This window comes from Crocodylus porosus, unplaced genomic scaffold (assembly GCF_001723895.1).
Source record: "Crocodylus porosus isolate Cpor-Errol unplaced genomic scaffold, CroPor_comp1, whole genome shotgun sequence".
Lineage (NCBI taxonomy): Eukaryota > Metazoa > Chordata > Crocodylia > Crocodylidae > Crocodylus > Crocodylus porosus.
In genome coordinates, this window is record NW_017728918.1 from 78,113,723 (window position 1) to 78,134,807 (window position 21,085).

General features: G+C 42.1%; 1 protein-coding gene across 3 annotated transcripts in view; it reads right to left on the minus strand.

Annotated features, from left to right (window-relative positions):
* The window catches only part of FBXL4 (F-box and leucine rich repeat protein 4), a 127,771-nt gene extending 108,098 nt beyond the window's left edge, over positions 1–19,673 (minus strand). The window contains exons 1-3 of one of the 3 annotated variants that reach the window (XM_019537786.1): positions 19,569–19,673; positions 3,705–3,853; positions 2,301–2,894 (exon numbers count right to left, since the gene is read on the minus strand). In XM_019537786.1, coding sequence (XP_019393331.1) covers positions 2,301–2,812 — 512 coding nt within the window. In that variant the 5' untranslated portion in view covers positions 2,813–2,894; positions 3,705–3,853; positions 19,569–19,673. Of the gene's footprint in view, positions 1–2,300; positions 2,895–3,704; positions 3,854–9,541; positions 11,469–18,943; positions 19,432–19,568 lie in introns of those variants that run through there. The other 2 variants (XM_019537787.1, XM_019537788.1) reach the window with 2 other exon arrangements.
* Between the last annotated feature and the right edge of the window lie 1,412 nt (positions 19,674–21,085).

Below are 21,085 nucleotides of genomic sequence, written 5' to 3' on the forward strand. Positions count from 1 at the left end.
AAACTACGCGCATGCGCAGTGGGCCTGCCGTCGGGGAACGCTGGCTTCTCAGGCCAGGGGGGCCCTGCCCGGGATTTGGGGGGCCCTGCCCTACAGGAGGGGAACTGGTAAGTACCCCCTCCTTCACTCCTCTCTCCCTGGGGGGCTGGGCCAAGTAGTTGCCTGGGCAGGGGCTTGACCCGGCCTGGCACCAGACAGCAGCCTCCTCCCAGCAAGCAAGGAATTAACCCCTTCCCACCACGAGCCCGCTCACCTCCTGCTGTGGGCAAGGTCATTATGAGGCAACTGCCATAGCTGAAACCGTTCTCCGAGTTTGGTTTGCCCCTAGAATACATGCAGTGGCTAAACAAGTGACCAGCGTCTGCTCTACTTGCCCAGCGTTCAACTCTGGCCCAGAGAGAAAAGCCCCACCCAGAGGCCGACCTTAGGCATATCAACCATTTGAGAGACTGCAAATAGACTTCATCAAACTTCCCCAGTGCCGAAGATACAGATATGCCTTAGTAGTGCGAAATCAGCTCACCCATTGGGTGGAGGCGTTTCCTGCCACCCATGCCTCTCATCAGCAAGTCACTCATGCACTTCTAACGGACATTATTCCGCAGTTTAACATACCTCAAGTCATTGACTCAAATCAAGAAGATCAACTTCATCTCCCAGGTCTTACAAACAATTTACACATGGTTAAGAATCACTAAGCAGCTTCACACCCCTTATCACCCTTAGTCATCTGGAGGGGTGGAAAGGGCAAATTGGACTCTAAAAACCCTTCTAGGCAAAGTGTGTTCAGAAACTCAGCTTAAGTGGCCTGAGGCATTGCCCTTTGCACTGTTTGCTATGCGAAACGCACTTAAAGCTGATGTTAAGATATCTCCCTATGAGCTTTTGTTTGGTCATCCACCCCCCATTACCCGTGGTTGCCTTCCTCCAAATACAGGATTGCTAGCGGAGGATGAGAATTTAACTCATTATGTGATTTCTTTGCAGAAGCAGCTTACTTCTTTACAGCGCCGTGCTGCCGCTCAGCAACCTGTACCCTTTGATTGCGAGATACACCCCTCCAGTCCCGGTGACTATGTATAGGTCCGTGTTCCGCGACGGAAAAGTTGCCTAGAGCCAATGTGAGAAGGACCATACCAAGTCCTACTAACCACCCACTCCACAATCAAAATCGCCTAAAGGAATTCATGGATCCATCACACACACGTGAAACCTGCAGTGTTTACACCAACGAAACCTGTGGCACCACAAACTTTACAACCCTGCATGTCTGGACATGGCCTTAGACTTTATTTAACATAAATTGTTAAGAAGTATTAGTTATAGAGGTCTCCTTAAACGCAGCCTTATTAGAATAGACAGGTACTGATGATATGCATCTTTAAAAACGAAAAAGAAAAAGAAAAAGGCATAAGGGCTATGAAATACAAAATAGGACTGATTTTTTTCCTTCATTGACCAAGTACAGAATGTCACTCAGAGAATTCAGCATGGTCACAAAATCATTCCTTAGTCTAAGAAATAAAATATAAGAAAGTAGAAACAAGTCTATGAAAGAATTCTACATGACAAATATGAAAAGTTTACCCAAAAAAGGCTAATGTTAATATGCCATAGTTGAACATGCTTACTCCTGCATTGCCATTATCAACTAATTTCAAGAATATATTATTCTATACTCCAAGATAGAACACAGTAAACAACATGGAGCCTTTTTGGATATGGTGGGATACACATCTAAATAAATAATTATCCGTTTTAATTATAACAACAACAACAAATCAATTTTTATTTTGTTTTAAAACAAATGTAGGTCTATATAATTTTAAGGCCTTCCTATTAACATTCTAAGACATAAGACATTAGGCATGCTAGGTATATTTCTGTATTACAGTGAAATAAATAAAAACCTCTGGTCTCTTAAAATGAAACATTATATAAACACATTACCCTTCTTACTTGGGGAAAGTACACATTCAAAAGAAACACCATTTAATTAATACTTATTGTACATGTCCAGTAACTATCAAGAGTTTTGATGATCTATATTATCTGTAGGTGTGGCTTTTCACAAGAACCATTATTATGCAAAAGAACGCTGTATAATCTTTGATACTAAAATGGCCTCACTTACTAGATCTATCTCCGCAATTTTAGTATTAAGACAGAGTAGAAAACTAGAGCACATGTGCATGTGTTAAACTTTGCACTAAAACAAAGAAACCATTTGTGGATCTGATATAAAATCCTTGAAGACATTTTCTAAATGTATTTAATAAAGACAACGAGTAAAAGTTTACCTTACTTCAGCTGGTGGATTTTGGGAATAGGGATTTGCAGAACAAGCCAAAACTCTAACTACAGATCCAGGATGATACGTTTCCAGAATATGCACAGCTGTGGGATATACTGGATCCTCAAAAGCAAGCTCTACGTAGTCCTGGCTGTAGAAGTCAGGTGGAGTCCTCTTGAACGGCAATCGGGCACTAGGACATTGATCCCACCACGTTCCATAAGTTCGAAACACCGCAGTCTGAGTAAAGTCACCAGAACTAGGGTACACATTCTGAATACCTGCCAAATTCCACATGGTGTATGACATGCTGTTTTCACTACCATAATGGGAACTGAAATCCAAGACTTCTTTGGCATACTGGACTATTTCAACATTGGTAGGTAAGGCTCGGTTGTTTGATTCAATAGCTCTCCGGCTGTTCATCATTTCTCCCCTTGTAGCAGTTCTGGCTCGGCGCCGAAGGCAGATATAGTAAAACATGCTGAGAACTGTTAACATGGGAAACACCGGTGACATCTAGATATGAGTTATGAAGCTGCAAATGGTTAGGAGTCCTTTACAAGGTCCATTAACCCTTTGTAGGATGTTTAAAAAATAGCTGAATAAAACAGAATAGTGAAACATGGTCAGCACAGAACATTTCAAAAGAAAATACATGCATTTTTCTCATTTTAATTTGTCCTAAATAAAACACTGATATTGAAGATCTGGTATTAAGTATAAAACTTACTTAATGAAAAGGGATTATTTAAAATCAAAATATATCTAATGGAGCATCTCATTTTTTTCATCAGAAAGATAGTATCTTATGAAAGAAACACTGGTCACCTCATCCTGAAGTAAACAAAAAAATAAAAAGGAGTAGTTGCATGCAATACTGAAAATACTGAGCCAGTATTCTGAGCATAAAATCTCATGGCCTCAGTGAAAAACCTCTGCAATTCTTATGCTCCTGCAGTGGCAAGCATCTGAGTCTGAGAGTATATCTACACTGCAGACTCATATAAGATAACTGAGCTAGCATTAAACGAGCTGCCTTGGGTACCAGAAGCACTGTAGTCACAGCTGAACAGGTCTCAGTATGAACTAATTTATCCTCCAGGAACTAGACTGCTCCTGGTACCCAAACTAGCTTATTTAAAGACCATAGTGAAGCACATGCCATTAGTCCAGAAATAATTCTTGTAAATCTTCAGAAGTAAACCGCTCATGTCATCAAATCTTTTGCTCCCCTTTGAGTTGTGCTTGTGATCTTCCTGGTGGGTTTTGTACGGCCTTTGAATTAAAGGCAGCTTTCTGACAATTAAAGTTTAGTTTTGGATCAAATAACTGGTTTCCATTAGACAAAAATTATGTTTTATTAAAGCCCTTCACACTCCTCTTTCAGGTTGCCCATAGAAGAACTCACCCCTGATACAGAAGTCAGTAGACTCCAAAAGCAAATTCAGTGGATTCTATATTATAGTTATTAGCTGGTCATATCCATACAGCCACAAGACAAGGTAGGTCTTCACAGTTCTGGCATCAGAAGCAGTTCATCTTGACAGCCTGTTATACCTGATAAAGAGAGGACATTTTGATGCATATGTCGACTGGGTTTGATGTAAAGTTTGCTAAATGCAGAAAGGGCAGACATGAAAACAAACTTCTGTTGAACAGAATCCCAAGAAGAGCTATGTTTCCTTACCAATAAGTTAATCCATCAAAGTATAAATAAAATAAACTTTAGCAACTATACTGCAGAGTACTTTGCTCTGCATATGCTGCAGCCTCCTCCTGGATTCCTTTAAGATCAAAAGTAATTGAGGATCTAAAATTAACGCCCTAGAAAAGTCAAAAGAGCTGGATAGGAGGTGGAGGGAAGAATGATGTTTCCATGTTTTCAAAAAATATTTAAGTGACTTGTCTTTACGTAACCAAATTATTTTGCTGAAGCAAAGTGTGGATTTAATATACTGAGCCATATATAAATTGACTAAATGCTGGCAATAGGCATTTGTAAAAAATGTAGTCCTTACAATGCCCAGAATGAACAACATGCAAATAGTAAACAATTACAACAATCTGCACAAAAGGCTGGGGGGGGGGGTTTAATTCTTTGAAAGTACTAATCTAAAGTGTTCTATCAACAGTGATAAATAAATTTGCTTAAAGAGATACATTTCAGCTTGAGTGTGGGTTTTTTAAGGAAACAGAGCAGTCCTTACTGTATTTTTGACTAATAAAAGATCATCTTACATACCCTCTGTTTAGTTAGTAGATACACTATACTATAGCAATACACTGTATACTATTGTGTGGACAAAGTCCCCTGTCAATATAGTTATTCATTTATACTGCTTTACAGCTTATCAAGGAGCAAAGAAGTTCAACATTATTTCTGTGTCCTTATGAAAGTAGAACTATATTTCCCTATTAAAATCTAGTTTAGCTGTTCCTCATTGGTAACAGGGAGCAATCTGTATAACCTGCTAGATGAACACGTATGACTCAGCATCTCCTAAAATAGACTAAGGGCTTCTACAGCACTGGGACTTCTGATTACTTTATCACAGGACATGTGCTGTATTAATCACTGAGCCAGACACTGGCTGCACATAAACTTCAGGACAAACAACAGCCGGTAATCAACTCAATGCCTCCCCTGGTCCAGGAGACCAACTGCACATTTACCATTTTAAACAGGTCAAAGGGCAATGCTTTTTAGTTCAAAAACCCAAGCTTAAATTATAATTATTCCCTGAATGGAAACAAACTGGAAGGACATCTATATTGCTCTATATGAATCCTCTCTATGGTTCCACAGTAACTCCTCTTCCTACCCCTAAACAAAAAAATAACCTTCCCCCACCCCCAAACACATAGCATCCACTGAGCTCTCTTTTTTGTCTGAACACCATTAACAACCGCATATGCAGGTTTTTGGAGATAAGGACAGGCTGCAGCCTCTGCTCCTCCTACGTTTGGCAATGAAAAAATATGCTGATTAATTGTTTGCTCCTTCTCTTTTCTTTTCCTCCAATAATTATTTTTTGTTTGGGTTTTGTACTTTACTCAGTTTTATATCTGCTTGGGACAGCAACAAAGTAACTACATCTGACACCTAATACAGGAGGGAATATGTAAGGAGTTGTCTTGACTACGCCCTGTGCTCTACAGGGAAACCAAACCAAATGAAGCCACATTTCCCAAAATGCTCCATGCTTCCAGACTTTGGAAAACTCATGGAAAGAAAGGAGAAAGGATTTCATCTTCTCCCTGTACAGGTTGGGGCAGCTTTAGAATTTAACTGTGAAACCACACTTTCTTCAGAGTCTTTTCTGCTGATGCCTCCTGATCCAGATTTTAGATAGGAAACAGGTGCTAAACTAGAACATCCAGACTGCAGCCTTCGTTCTACCGAAAGGTTCTTCTGTGGTGCGGCACCACGAGTCAAAGGGCAAAAGGGGAGAACTCTGCAAGATGCTAGGTCTATGCGAAATGAGCCGTATTCAATTCGGATTCAAAGATTCGAATTCGGCCAAATCAGAATCTGAAGATTCAATGCTTATTCAGAGAATCAGTGATTTGGCCACAGACACAGCTTTAGGCCTTTTTTCTACATACCTCGAGGTACCAGGCGTGACTTGTGAATGCTGCAATGGTGGGGTGGATGGAGTACCCTAACACTAACCACCCCCTGCTCAGCAGCGAACCTGGAAGTGGACCAGAAGTCTTCCAGTCCACTTCCAGGCCCGCCACCGAGCGCACAGTGGGGCCCCCTGCCGGCTCGGCCATCAACCACAGGGACACCCCAAGTGGGCCCAGTCACCGAGCCAGGGAAATGTGGGGGAGCCCCCCAGCAGTCCCGGAAGTGCTTCTGGTCCACTTCCGGGTCTGCTGCCGAGTGTGCTGGGGAGCCCCTGCATTCCTGTGGGACACTCCATTTGCCCCACTATTCCAGCATTCACAAGCCACCTGGTACCTAAAAAAAAAAAAACATTTAAAGTTGTGTCTATATCAGGACCCAATTCAGATGCGATTCAGAGAGAGATTGAGTCTCCTGATTTGATTCAGATTTGGAGATTCGGCCACCAACTCAGGCCGAATCTCTGCTGAATCGAACCAGTGACCAAAGCATCGCGCAGCCCTACAAGATACCTTCCACAGGTAAACTCTTATAAAAGACAAGAACTTAGTTTTGGAATTGTTCAAACTCAGATGGAGATAGATAGCAACGTTTGATTTTAACTACATTATTTTGTACATTGCTTTTGACAGTCATTTAACTCTCCCAAACCCCATCCCACCTAAGATTATTTCTAGTATATCACAAGTAAAAAGAAGAGGCTGCCATAAGATTCAGTTATCTCTGAGTGGAAGACTTTCCCCAGTTGTATGGAGATCACCACCCCAACTGCATTTAGCACTCTTCAGAAAAATCTTAGTTTGAGAACTGGGAGGTACAGTGAAAAACAGTGCCCATATATTATTTTAAAAGTTACTAAACACGATAGAAAATAAAGCATCAGTTCTATGGGTTGGCACAAGAAAATGCATGTGCCTATTTTATATTTCACAAAAATTAAGCTTTTTTTTTTAAAATATCTTTGTATATCTATGCACTCATGTTATGCATCAAAACACTCTGGACATTCATGTGTCACAACCTAGATTCAAATTTTAGGACTTACTATTTATCTGAATATCCCTCTTGTGATGACTTTAAAAAAAAAAATCAAATCAGTTGTTGGACTGCTCTAATTTCAAAAGTTCCATTTCTTTTATCACTAACATTTTTACAACTTATATTTATTTTTAAAGGTGTTCAACAAATTTAAAAGGAACATTTTTTTAAACAAACTTAGGTTACAAACATTCAGTTCTTCCCAACCCATTTGCACCATCTTTCAGATAGAGATTTTATGATACTACTGTCTGTGATAGGTGAAGATCTCTCTCACAGAGCATCTGAAACACAAACAGTCTGAAGTCTTTGAGAAGAGCCAGTCAGCCAAGTACAAAGGTATTTAGAAAAAGCCTGTGTCATTTTTTTGCCCCGACTCCAAAACAGACTTAAAAAAAAAAAAATCAGCACTTTTTCCAACTTCAACTGTCATGTGCTTTTGGTCTAAAATGCTGCTATAAAGACAAGAAGGTACACAAAGATGAAGTTTTATCATTTACTTCCATTTAAAACATGCTTTAATCAAAAGTGAAAAGCACATTTTAAGCCTCATAGCCTAGTTTAAAGTCCTGCTGAAAACTCTGTGACCTGTACTACTACTTGGAATAATTAAAAATATCAAAAACAAATATTAGTTTTCACCAATTATGCTTTTCATTTTCATCAATAGTTGCTATTACACACCTACAATTGATTTGTATATTCTATGTGTAATGGGTCATACATTAACAAGTTACAGAAATATCCAGTTTATAAACTATATAACTGCCCTGGAAGCTAGGGAGCAGTAGGTTTCCTTCAGGCTAGGGACAGAAATTACACACAAACTAGTTTAATTAGAAACTGATTTAAACGTGTAAGATAACAGAAGCTCAGTGCACATAAACCAGTTTCCAAATGGCTGAAACTGATGTAAGATAAACCTAGTTGAATATACTATCAGACTTAACTGATTTGGGTCAAACTAGTTTATGACACATCTGTCCCAGACCCTTTCCTAGTTCAAGTTAAATCACAGTCCCCTAGCATCCCAGCATGCTTTGCAGCCCTGGGCTGGGCTGGGCTGTCTGCTCCAGAGAGCAAGGCTGTCCCCACCCTGCCCCTATGCTTCCTAGCTGGAATAGTGAGGGCTGGCTGACAAGGGGGTGAGGGGAGGAGCAAGCCCAGCTGGGGATGTAACCTAGACTGCAAGTGGGGTGGAGGCTGCCTGCCCTCTCTGCCCCCCCCCCAAGGCAAACCCCAGCTGGGGTCTGGTGCCAGGGACAGGGGTTAAACAACCCTTACCCACTGCTGGCTGGAACTGGGGACTATAAATCCCAGAGGCACCTGGAGGCAAGAAGAGGAAGTGATAAGCAACGCTGCAGATCCTGCTGCTGTAATTCTGGACTGCAAATCCCAGAGACCTTGGGGGCAGCAGGAAGAGGAAGTGAACACACAGCCAGAGAGCCATGCTCTAGTGCTCCCTGGCTTCTGGCCTGAGCCACTGTAGGCACATGGCTGCATTTCCTGAATCAAAGGAAAATGTATGTTCGCTTCCGTTTCAATTTAATCTATGCGGTTTAGACTAACCTGCAAAGATGGAATCAATTCAGCCTGGGGCTTTTTGACTGTCTGTACCTAGCCTTACAGTCACAAGAGAACTCACTAATTTGATACCATGGTGACAGGTAAGTTGAAGTCATCTCTCCTCTCCAAAACCTACCACGAGAAGGTATCTCCTAAATCAGGGGTGGCCAACTTGAAGTACATGCGCCATAAGCAGCATGGGCAGCCTGCATGACACACAGATCGGGGGAAACACAGGGCAAGCAGGGTGAAAAAGAAAAGATCAGGCAGGAGAATGCATCACAGCGGCACTCGGAGAGGGCATAGGGCTTAATTTGCGACATGCCTACCAAAGTAGTTTGCCCCCACTATTCTAGACCATCTCCCTTTGAGGTGCCAGTTGTTTACAATGCAAATGACATGTACCGACTTCAGTCTGGCTTAATTTAAAGAATAGTTTATTGTCTAAAGATGGAAACACACAAACACTGACAGCCAGAGTACAAAAGTAAACAAGACTGTAAGAATTAAAAGAAAAAGAGCCCAGAAATCTCATTCACTTAACTTGACAAGTGAAAATGTATTGTATAATTTACAAAACCAAAACATAGTATAAATCAAGGAAACAAGTTTCTGCATTTACTTATGATACACATCAGCAACTATTAAAAATAAATTATTTTTTCTCAAAATAACTTATTGATGGACTTTCAGGTTTTTATCATCTCAATTTCCATATCTGATATATTTTAAGGGATACTTAAACATATTAACTGGTAATTATAGTTTATCAAAAACAACAAAATGTTTTGTTAAAGTCCTTGAAATCGCTCTATTTTGAAATTCTGTACATTTTGTAAATTTTTGTAGTTTAACAGGGAAGTGTATTTATACAATTGATTCCTGGTATACTTAAATATGTAGTGCAAGTGAAGCTGATCGACAGGCCATTTAACATGCACTTATGCACATGCATGCACAGTTGTACTACTTATTCCAAAAGTTTTGTAATTGTGCTGCATAAATTATTTTACCTGTCCTTGTCTTTACTTTCTGTATAGTAGCGATTTTACACCACATGCTGAGGGAGCCATCTTCTTCTGTGTTATTATGGAACAACAGTTTAGATTTTCCACAAACTGCCACAGTCATGAGCCAAAAAATCTGCAATATATAGATAATTCAAACCATACTTTTTGTAGACAGTGACAGGATAGGCAAAATAGTTACAAAAACTTAGCTGTACTTGTAATTAAGCATTTCCTGAAAACATAAACATATACATACAAGAACTTTACCAAAATAGGGCACACTGTACAAATATTACTCTTCTAACAAAAATGGGATAAGTAATTTATATTTATATTTGTAAAAGCAGTGTTATATAGGAACACAAGGATATTTAGTGTAACCACCTGGTGGTGACTCCATAGCTAAGGTGCATTCTAAAAAATGGGCATAAAATAAATTCCTGTTTTTCCTTCAGAACAAAGTGGCTAATTCCAGTTAGTTTTTCTAAGCATTAAATCATCTATGTACTTTTTATTTTGTTCCTCTGAATACTTTTTCCATTTTGAGTAAGTGGCATTTGAATCTGGGTTCTCACTAAAATTTCTCCTTAAAACGTTTGACCACTCTTTAACAAAATATGTATACAGCTGCACAAATCTTAAGACTCAAAACAGAGACCTGCACAATCAGATGGGTTTATATTTTTCAGGGATTGGATTAAGGAAGAATTCAGACTATGGTGATGACATGTAGTGTCCTGCAGCTGTGGCAAAGGGTGGATCCAAGTGGGTGTACACACAATGAACTTTAAACTCACCGGTTCGTTAATGCAGCTCTAGAACTCATGGTGGAGAAAAAAAGTAAACACCGCTACTTGCTTGCCCTATCCCACCCCGCTTGCCCACTGCCAAATTCAGCAACAGCAATACTGGAATAGAGGGGGGCTCTTTTGCCTCTCCCTGGTCTTTTTAAGACCACCTTACAAGATACAAGGATTTTAAGCCCATTTAGAGTTCTGCCATCTAACACCTGAAAGATCCGGCCCATTTCTGCATTGGTTCTGAAAAGCTAACAGGTGTAAAAAGGAGTATAGCAGCAAATCAAACAACTGACTCAAAATACATAATAACAGCAGATCTCATGAGTAGTTTTTGGAGGGCAGGGGTTCTTTTTTTTTTTTTTTTTTTTAAAACATAGAATACTTTCAGTTTAATCTGAAGAAGTTTCCAGCTTGTTATGTATGTCCAACATCACATTTCTCTACTGAAACAGAGAAGATTGCTGCTGACATATTTATTCACGTGAACTATCAACAACCTGAAAGGAGGCTGCTGGACAATCATTCAAGGATGCTATCATTCTCAAAAAATAAGACGACAACAAGTGATCAGAGTGCTAATCAGAGAAACTACTCCTCATGGAAAGTGTCGTGGACAAAATATGCCAATCTTCACCTTTGGATTTATGTTTTGCCCAGTCTCTAAATCAAAGGAAACACAGATCTAAATTGTGATCATCCCTATGACGCAAGAACAGAGTAATTATGAACTGGTACTAGACAATTAGAAAGCAAATACCCAGAAGCACCCTCCTACCCAAAAAAATCCCCAAAACATAGGGGTAACAGCAAGTAGACACCCTTCATCAAAACGTAGTATAGTATTAAAGAATGAAAATGAATTCCCAAGGGGCTAAACAATATAAGACATTTAGTAATTAATCACAAGTAAGACAAAAGGGAGAAAAAATCATTGTAAAGGAAGCAAAATTAAGTATTAAAAGAAATAAAGTAATGAGAAAAAGAAGCCTGAATTGCTTCAGGATTGATAAGTTAATGCAACGGACAGTGTGACAAAACAGGGGTGTGCTTGAAGCAATACTCGGCATGCAATAGAGCCATTCATATACTTGGCAGCACCACAGTGAGACTGAAGGAAACTTTTTTGGGGGGGGGGGGCGGTATTTGGCAGTACTTGGTAATCCCATGTTTCAGGGCTTCAGCTATGGTCATAAAGAATATTTCCCCCCTTTCCCACCCATGAATGATTTGTTTTCCCTCCCTCTCTCCTTGTCTTGGACAGGAACACTAGACATACCACCACCGCTAGTCAGGGTCTTCAGCTCAAATGCACTGGTCCAAAGGGATTTAGAAACCTCACATGTACTTAGCTCAAAGACCTTTCTCACATACTCAGGGTCAAACTGACGGCTATCTTGGAGCCAGGAATGTATTTTCTCCTCAGGTCGGACAGGCAAAAGACTCCAGGCTCTTTTGCCTCTCCCTGTAGTCTTTTTCCAAGATAATTTGAACATGTATTAATACTGACACATTCCATGCCACAGGTCTCCCTGGTCCAGTATGCTGCAGATTGGTTTGTTTTAATAGTGTGCTTTGGGGTGAAAGGAGATGGGGCAGTCTATCTTGTGAACCCTTTGGACAGTTTAATGCGGATGCAGAGGACTGACCTGATGGCCTGGGAGTCCCACCCTCCTTTCCAGTTTTGTTTCCTATGAGCAGGAGACAGCTGAGGCAAACTTTTTGATTTTACTTAATGGACAGAAAAATACGAATGTGAATGCTAATGAAACATTCAGTGGTGTGAAAGATTGATAAGAAGCTAGGGAAGGGGTTACACTAAACATACGTAAAAGAAGAGGACTAGAGAACATGCAGTGATTTATTCAGGAATTGCCACGGGTAAAGCATTTCAGGGGCAGCATGCAAGACTGTGCTGAATGCATAAAATGCAGAGACAGGAAAATCAAAAGGAGCAAAATGTACAGTTTAAGAATTGAGAAAAAGGTATAGGTACAAAGCTTATGAGAGTAATTAGGTGTCCTCCCCTCCCCCAAACTCCACGGTCTCCAGAAAAAAAAAAATTAAAGAAGAAAGCCTTCTAGGTCAAAGCAGGTTTTCCTTCAAATCTGTGGAGTAAGTAGCACTGGAAGTCAGCTAGTCTAACCCCACTCTGAGGCAGGATCATGCCTATCCAAACCAACCTAAGCAAATCCTTGTCTACCCTTTACTAAAACTACATAGGCAACCCTGCCACACAACCAGAAGTCACAACACAAACTGTAGCTAGTAAAGCAGAGGGACAATGGTGACTAACGTCCTACTACTGCAAAGGTTGTTAAAATATACTCAAGAGATCCAAAGAAGATGCTCATGCCCTCATATTACAGAGGAAGGCAAAACCCCCAGGCTAGGGACAGAAGTTGCACATAAACCGGTTAAGTGATCAGAAACCGGTTTAAACCTATAACAGAACAGAATTTCAGTGCACGCAAACTACTTTCAAGATGGCCAAAGCTGGTTTTCCCCCACTTGCCACTTGAGCGGAGAGAAGTGGTCAAACCCTGGGCCCAGGCTGGCAGAATGGGGTAGAGGGGAAGGAGGGGGCTTTAAACCCCCCCTCCCTACCCTATGCCTCAGCATCCAAGCCCAGGACCAACATCTGGCCACACCCCGTCCCCTCAAGCAGTAAGCAGAGAAAAACCTGGCAGGGACTACCACACCCCTGCCAGGTAGACCCTGGCAGGGGTCCCATGTTGGTGGGGGACCCCTCCCCTCCACCTCAGCACGTTGGCCTGGGCCAGGGCCTGCCACGCTCCTGCCCCTCAGCTCCAGCAAGGGGAGGGAAAACCCAGAAAGACTTCTCTCCCAGCTTCCCTCCAGCCTTCTGGCCACTGCTGAAGAGAAGGGAAGGCTTGCTCTAGAGCCCCCAAGCTTCTAGCCTGAACTGAAAATATTTGCCTGCATTTCCAAAATAAAAAGTGAATGTCTGTTCACCTGCTTCTCAGTTCAATCTAGGCAGTTTAAGCTAACCTGTAAAGACTGAATCAATTCCACCTCAGGCTTTTTGAATGTCTGTACTCAGCCCCGCAGTCCATACCAATCCAGGTAAAATTCCATCCTGACGCCAAATGTGGTGAGTGATCTGACTGTGAGCAGAGGGAAAAGAGAACCTCTGGGTTTTAATTCCAGCTGGAGCCTTGGCACACCCATCAAAATCCCCGGCTTTGCTGCAGTCAACCATCAACACCTCTGAGGAAGGCAAAACAAAACCAAACCAAACCAAACCCCTGACAACTGTATCAACAGGAGAGGAAAAAAAATTCCTTCCCGGCCCCCTGCACCAACCAGCTACGCCCAAAAGCATGGAAACTATCCATATTAGAAGATAGGAATAAGTATTCCAACCTCTTTTCAAACACCTTGTCTTATACACTTTATTGTGCACCATTCTTGAGCACCTCCAGTGATGGAGGTTCCAAAACTCCCCCAGACAGCCTACTCCACTGCCTCACTAGTCTAACAGTGAAAGAGTTTTTCTTGATATCCAATCTAAACCCACTTTGCTACACTTTCAAGCCATTGGCCTACATCCTGCTTCCTACCGCTAGAGAGAAAAGTTCTTCCTCATCTTCTGGTATTTAAAGACTGCTGTCATGTCCCCTATTTTCCATATGCTGAACATGCTTATTTCCTTTAAACTCTCTTCATAGGACTTGTCTTCCAAGCCCTTTTATCATTTTTCTCACCTGTTTCTAGACCCTTAACTTCTCCATGTCTTTCTAAAAATGAGGGACCCAAAAAAACTGTATACAGTACTTTAGATAAGGCCTAACTAGTGCTAAATAAAGAGGCTTCTCATGTCTTGCATATAATACTTCCGAGGAAGCTCAAAACCACACGTCTTTTGTGCGACTGTATCACACTACAGACCTCAGAGTCTGTGAACCACGAAGACTCCTATATCCTTCTCTGTAGTGCTGCTATTCAGCCAGACACCACTCCTCTTTTAGCACCTTGTATTGGTCAGCACTAAACTTCATCCTGTTGGCTCCAACCCAACTTCCCAATCTGTAGAGATCCTTCTCAGTTGCGCTCCTGTCCTCCTGTGTTTGTAATACTTCCCAATTTTGTGTTGTCTACACATTTGCTTAAGCAGCTCTCTACCATCCAAATGATTAATAAACGCAGGGGACGCAGGAGGTTGGACTTGAAGATCTACAAGGTCCCTTCCGACCCTACTTCTATGATTCTATGAAAAGCATTGGGCTCAGGAGAGACCGGTGTGACTCAACTCAAAACCTCCAGCCATTCCAACACAGCTGAAAGTGGAGAGAAATTATAAATTGACTTACTGCGTCAGTTGTCTATCCACCTCATAATTTTGTCTAATCCATGTTTTTCACATTTGCTTATGAGAAGGTCACATTGAACTCTGGCAAAAGCCTTGCTGAAAAAGAGACAGACTATAGTCAAGATTTCCTTCATCCACCCAAGTTTGTTTGGCACAATCTGTTCGCAATAAATCCATGCTGGCTGCTCATGATCAGTTTTTCCTTCTCCAGAATGTTGCTCCAGTAACTGCCTTATAATATGCTCCAGTAAGTTCCCAGGTATTGAGGTCAGGCTAACCAGTCTCCTTTTTGCCTGCTGTGAAAGTAACTGGAAAATGGCCAATATAGTGCCCCCCCTGTCCATTTCCTACAACTTTGTAAATATCATTGCCATGGGCTCTGATATCTCCTATCCAAGTTTTTTCAGTACCCTGGGTTGAAGGTCATCAGGCCCTGCTGACTTGGGTCAGCATCCAGACCCATCAAAAAGCTGTTTTGTTATCTTACCCCCCAGCTTTCCGTTTCCTTAACAAACCGTTGATGGTTGTCTGGTTGCAACCTAATTTTTCACAAAGACTAAAGCAAGACATTGTTGAGCAGCTCTGCCTTTTTTGCACAACCTTGGCTATTTAATAGTGGACCCACAGCTTGTTTGGTTTTGCTTTTCCAGACAATGTATTTAAATATAGAAAATATAGACTCTCCTTTTGTTGCCCTTAACTTGCCTCGCCAGGTAAAGTTCATTTTTTAACCTTTGCCTTCCTGATTTTGTCCCCACAAGTTCTTCCTGTTTCCTGGTATGCTTCCTTGATAACCTGTCCAGCCTTCTATGCCTGCATGCTTTCCTTTTACATTTGAGGCATCCTAGAATCTCTTTATACAACTGGTTAGTTTCTTGCCATTCTCCTTGTTTGTCCATTGCATCAGAAGAGCATTTTGTTGGGCTTCCAATACTTCTCCAATCCACCTCTTTTTCCTGACGTGATGGTCCATAATAAGTCCCCACCATTATATTGGTGCTGTATCTTTCACCTTTCATCTTCACTCAAATATATTCTGATCTGCTAACTTCTTCCTGAACCAGGGAGCAAACGTATGCATTTCTGACATGCAAGGCAACACCACTGTCTTTTCTGTCAACCCTGTTATTACAAAACAGAAAGCCAAATTAAACCTTAGCATTTTTGATAAATTACATTTTGGAGCACTCAGTCCAAAGCAGCAAACACTTCTATCCTACCCTGTTCTTTTACTCTGTTTATTCCACAGACTGAATCATGAAATTTTTGCTAAATTTCACTTTGCAATTTTTTCTCTGAAGGGACAGTTAAATGGGTTGAAGTGGCACTTATGAACTGCAGAACACAAGTTTACATCAAGACAAGTTTCCTTAAAAAAAGGAAAAAATGTTTAAGATAAAAAACTTTCATCTATTACACCTTTTGCTCTGCAAAAAATCTCACTTATACATGTGCCATCTCTTTTTTCAAGTACCACATTCTCTTCATCTGTGATACTCCATCTTCTCTTACCTTGGTCCAGCATGTATAAAATACTGCTGAAAAAAAAAATCTTTTCCTTCCATCACTTTGACAACATCCTGCCTTTTGGCATCTTGAGCTGGCTTTTTCTAGTTTTCCCCATTAATGTTGAATTTCCCTTTCTCTTGTTCAAAATTCTGTACATGACACTTGCTGGTATCACTTACTTTTTCCTCCTACTCCCCCCTCTATTTTTGCCTGCTTAGCAAAAGTGTTGCAATCCTCTCACATGTTACCAGACCAGGAAGATACTAGAATTTGATGGATTTAAAGATCTACAATACAGGTAAGAAAAGAATGAATACTACAAATGCAAGATTGAAAGCAACAATATCAGGAGTAACAGAAACACAAGGCAACAACCTTAAAAAAAAAAAAGGAAACAAAAAGCAAACAAAAAGCAAACAAAAAAAAAAAACCCTTTCCACTAAGTTGTCCAGGACAACTCTGAAAAATTAAGGGAAATGTGTTTTAAGTTAAAGAAACAGATCCTGAGGAAAAAGATTCTGCTGAGTAAGGAAGCTCTGGGCTTCTGTGAAAACAGAGGCTTATTTCATGGCTAGGAAGAAGAAATGAGGGTCCAGGATTCTGGATTAGGACAGATAACTGGGAGGCAAGTCCCTATGTTCTGAAATTCTCAAATGAGAGGTGCTATATTGTTGCAAAATGTGTTACAGTCTATTGATTTTACTGCTATTCTGGTCTTTATCATCCAAAATACTGGATGGCATCCTCTTTTCTAGGTATCTTGTTAACAGTAACTTGACCTATTATTGTATTGCTGAATACTTCCTTGTTTTGTTTTTTTTAAAATTAGTTCCAGTCTTCTTACAGGGAATCTATATTTCTTTCCGGAATTTATTGTTTCATTAACCTAGGTACAACAGGTGTTGATAAAGATTTGTATCTTCTCAACACATTTTGAGGAGATTTGCATCATGTGCTGGTTAAAACATTTGAGAGAGAGAAAAAAAAAGTCACCTCTTCACAAAAAAGGTCACCATCCAATCTTTACGTTAAGCAAAGGTATTATTTCTAGTTATGTTTTGAGTTATTTGAATCCCCCTTTTTGGAGTTTATTTACATACAGCTACCTTCCAGTCTTCAACCAACTTCTTGTTTTAACAACTGATTTATCTATGTAATTTATTTAGTCTTGAAAAGCTTTCTCCCCAGACTCTCAATCATTTTTGTTGTATGAAGGAAAAACAGGTTGCTCAAGGACAGCATTAGAAATGTTGCTCAAGAGCAACTGACCAACCCAGTCACCAAGCAAAAGAAAAGCATTGCTTGAGAACACTAAGGTGAAGAATCTGGGATGACAGCATAAAAGTTACAGATATTAGATGCTGAAGAGATCTAAATTTACCAATATCAAGGATGTTAAAAGTACAGCCTGTGGGTCTCCCAAACAGGCCAGGAATTCAGAATTGGGGTCCACTGCCAAAATCTAGGGTACCCAAAGCCCTACTGGGAATAAGTATCAGTGACAAAAGGTGAGCAATGGCTGTGTTAATCCTGGAAACCACCACATCTCTGGTCCAGGTCCAGCGTACAAAAAACCCCGCAGTCTGGATAAGTTTGACACCCCTGACCTAGATCAAGCCCACACCAGTGCAAAACTGGTCCTGAGACATACTGGTTAGGAAATAGCTTGTAACATGATGCATCTAAATACAAAAAAAAAAAAAAATCTACAAAGGGCTCGAGAAGACCATTTTTTAGGCCAGAAAGGTAATAATTCCTCTTTATCCAACCCCTGTTAATATTACCCTTGCGAGTCCTGTGGAAGGTTTGTTCTCACTATGAAAAGAAACACCCACAACAATAAATTACAAAGAATATATATATGACAGAAGGAATAGATGGCATGACCTGCAAAGAAAGATCAATGGAACGTAAGATGTGCACCTTACATAAAAGGCAGAAAATGGAAATCTGTTAGCTATCAGTACACAGGGCTACTTAGAGGAAATACTACATCCTTCCATTTTACATCAAAAGGAACATTTCTACCACAGATTAGCATCAATTGCTGTTAATTACCCAAACTAACAAATAACCTACAACATAAATTGCTGAATCTAAGAGCTGGTATCAAGAATTAACAACCTAAATAAACTAAATGCTCCACATCCAGGACACATTTGTCATGGGCCTTCACAAAGGCTAGTCTGGCACAAGGGAACCATTCCTCATTATTTTAAAGCCCATTAAAGAGATGATCCTAACTTTTTAAAACGTCAACTGTAGGCTCTACAGACACACTCGGAAAACATTCAGCAAGCCAATGCCCCACTCAGTGCAATTCTGCTGTCTGGTGAGACAGATGCCTACTACTAATCCTTTCATGTTAAAAAGATGCAGCTTGCCCCAGCCTCACCAGGGTAACTGATTTTTTTTTTTTAAATGCACCTGATTCCACCAGGCCTAGAAATGCACCTCCTCACTCCTGAACACCCCTCTGAGAGCTCGGAAACAAATGCCTCCCTCCTCCGCCCAGTGAGAGTCTCAAATGTACCACTTCAACCCTTTCTGGCTTGTAACCAAAGCTCGTTCATCCCCTCCTCACCTCCACTTCTGGCTGCTGCCCCATAGTGCTTAGCTCACAGCTCACAAATACATGCTGCAGAGCACAGGGCAGGCATGCCCCAAATCACCCCAAAGGGGGCACACTCTGTAAGAGAGTCTGGGGCCCACATGTGGCAAGCAAGCTTGAAACAAAAGTTGGAGCAGGTCTCAGGAGCCATTCACCTTTCCTCAACACCTGGGTGGCCAATTTGGCACATGGGATTTCTTCACCTTTTGCTTTCAAACTGCTGCTCAACAGACTTTTCTTCAGGTGGGCTCCACAAGCACTCCAAAGCACAAATGCTCTCCAGCTGACTGCCAAAGCAGCGAGCCCACCACCCGGCCTGCCTGGGGACCACCTCATGCCAGGAGGAAGGAACAAGGTCAGGACTCCACCCCAAGCACAAAGCTGATTTGGTTCCTTAGTCTTGGCTCCCGGTTGAATACGCCATAATCCCAACCCAATCTCAGCTCCTTAAGGTCTAGTACTTGATGCACACTATTATTTCACATCCTCCTTAGTAATGAGGCTCCTCTGATGAAAGTCTGACCCTTCCCTCCTTGCTAACAACCTTTAATTGTGCACATTTGAGTTTGGGAAAAGGAAGTGAGACTAAGGAACCATCTCAAGCCTCCAACCCCGGGCTGCCTCAACCCAGGCACACCTAAAACCCCTCCCCCCCACAGACCGTGACTTTACGAGCGTTGACGGTCCCCGCCCGGCTGCACCCACGGCCCCCAGGAGGGGGAGGGGAGGGGAGGGTTCGCGCTCGTGCTCACGCCCCGCCCCGCCAAGCAGGCCCCGTACCCAGTCCGCAGGGCGGGGCCGAGCCGCCGAGCCAGCCCTGCGCGCCGCCACCTGCCGCACGAGACGCCCCCAGCGGCCGCCGCGCGAAGGGAGGGGTCGAGCGCGAGACCCCTCCCCCCGCCTGGAGGGGGTGGCGTGACCGCACTCCAGCGAAGGGAGGAGGAGGAGGAGGAGGCAGAGGCAGAGGCAGAGCGCAGTGGGTGGGGCCGGACGGAGTGACGCATTCACGTCCTGGGCACATGGGGCCGCGCGGGTGACGTAAGTCGTGGAGGTGGGGGCTGGGCGGAGATACCCGCCTCCAACAGCCCCTCCCCCCAGCTGCGCGCGGGGCTTCCGGACTTCCCAGTGGACTGCGGTGGAGGCTGAGGCATCCGCCTGGGCCCAGCCCGCCCCTTCCAGAGCCGCCGCCTCACCCTACTGGAACAAGCAGGTGAAAAGAAGAGTGAAGGGTGCGTGCACCCCAAGGCCTGCAGAGAAAGAATTTTTTTGCTACTATTTAGTTGGACTAATAAAAGATGGGGTCTGTGACGCAAGAGCTTTGTTCATCGCCTCAGACAAGGTTCTTCGGGTAAAGCCGATGCCTTTTATTAGACCAATATTATTTGAGTTGGTCTAATAAAGGACACGGATTTACCCAAAGGACCTTGTCTGTCTACGTCCTTTGACCAACACGGCTACAACTAGCCCTGCGTGAATCCACTCATACTCTCTTCATTTGTCTTCAGCTCCAGGAGGCCTCTGCAGCCCCACCTCCACATCTGTCCATTTGTCACTGTGCCCATGAGAAGAAACAGGTCACTAGCCCTGCTAGTATGAAGTTAGTCCAACGGCAGAGTAGATCCACACCCTTGTAGGGTAACTACATAGGATCTACTCTGCCATCGGACTAACCCAAGTTCACTTCAACAGTACGAGAGGCATGAAACTTACAGAACCCCTAGGGACAAAGGAGTCACAAAAGTGAGTCCATGTGACCATGAGAGAGCTCCTGAGGGCTGAGGCACATTAACCTGACTCCAGGAGCTGAGGCTTTAGGAAAACACCACAGGCTGTGGGACTTGTAGCATCTAGAGAGTTAGCAACTTGTGCAAGCTCTGGAGATGGGCACAGGTTTTCAGCAATTGACAGACCGATTTCACCAACTCTTAAAAACAACCAAGTCACCAGGTGCATTATGCTATTTGTAGTCCAGACTTATTCTCCTTTATCATGCTGCTTGGTGTTCTCAGATGTCATCAGGCCAGACTTGATTTTAATTGATCTTAATGAGTATTTCCTCTAGTGAATTCCTGTGTCTCTAGGGTCTTTAACTGGCAGATTACAAAAGAAATGTCATGTTTTGCTTTCCTGTCCTTTAATTTGGTATGCATGTCCAAGCATTTGTCTGTTTTCAATTTAACTGCTGTTGCTAATCTTAAATTTTATAGGAAGAATAGGATCGGAGAAATTGCTACATTTAATCAGACCAGTGGTCCATCTTGTCCAGTATCTCTCTTCTAACAGTAGCTAACACTGGG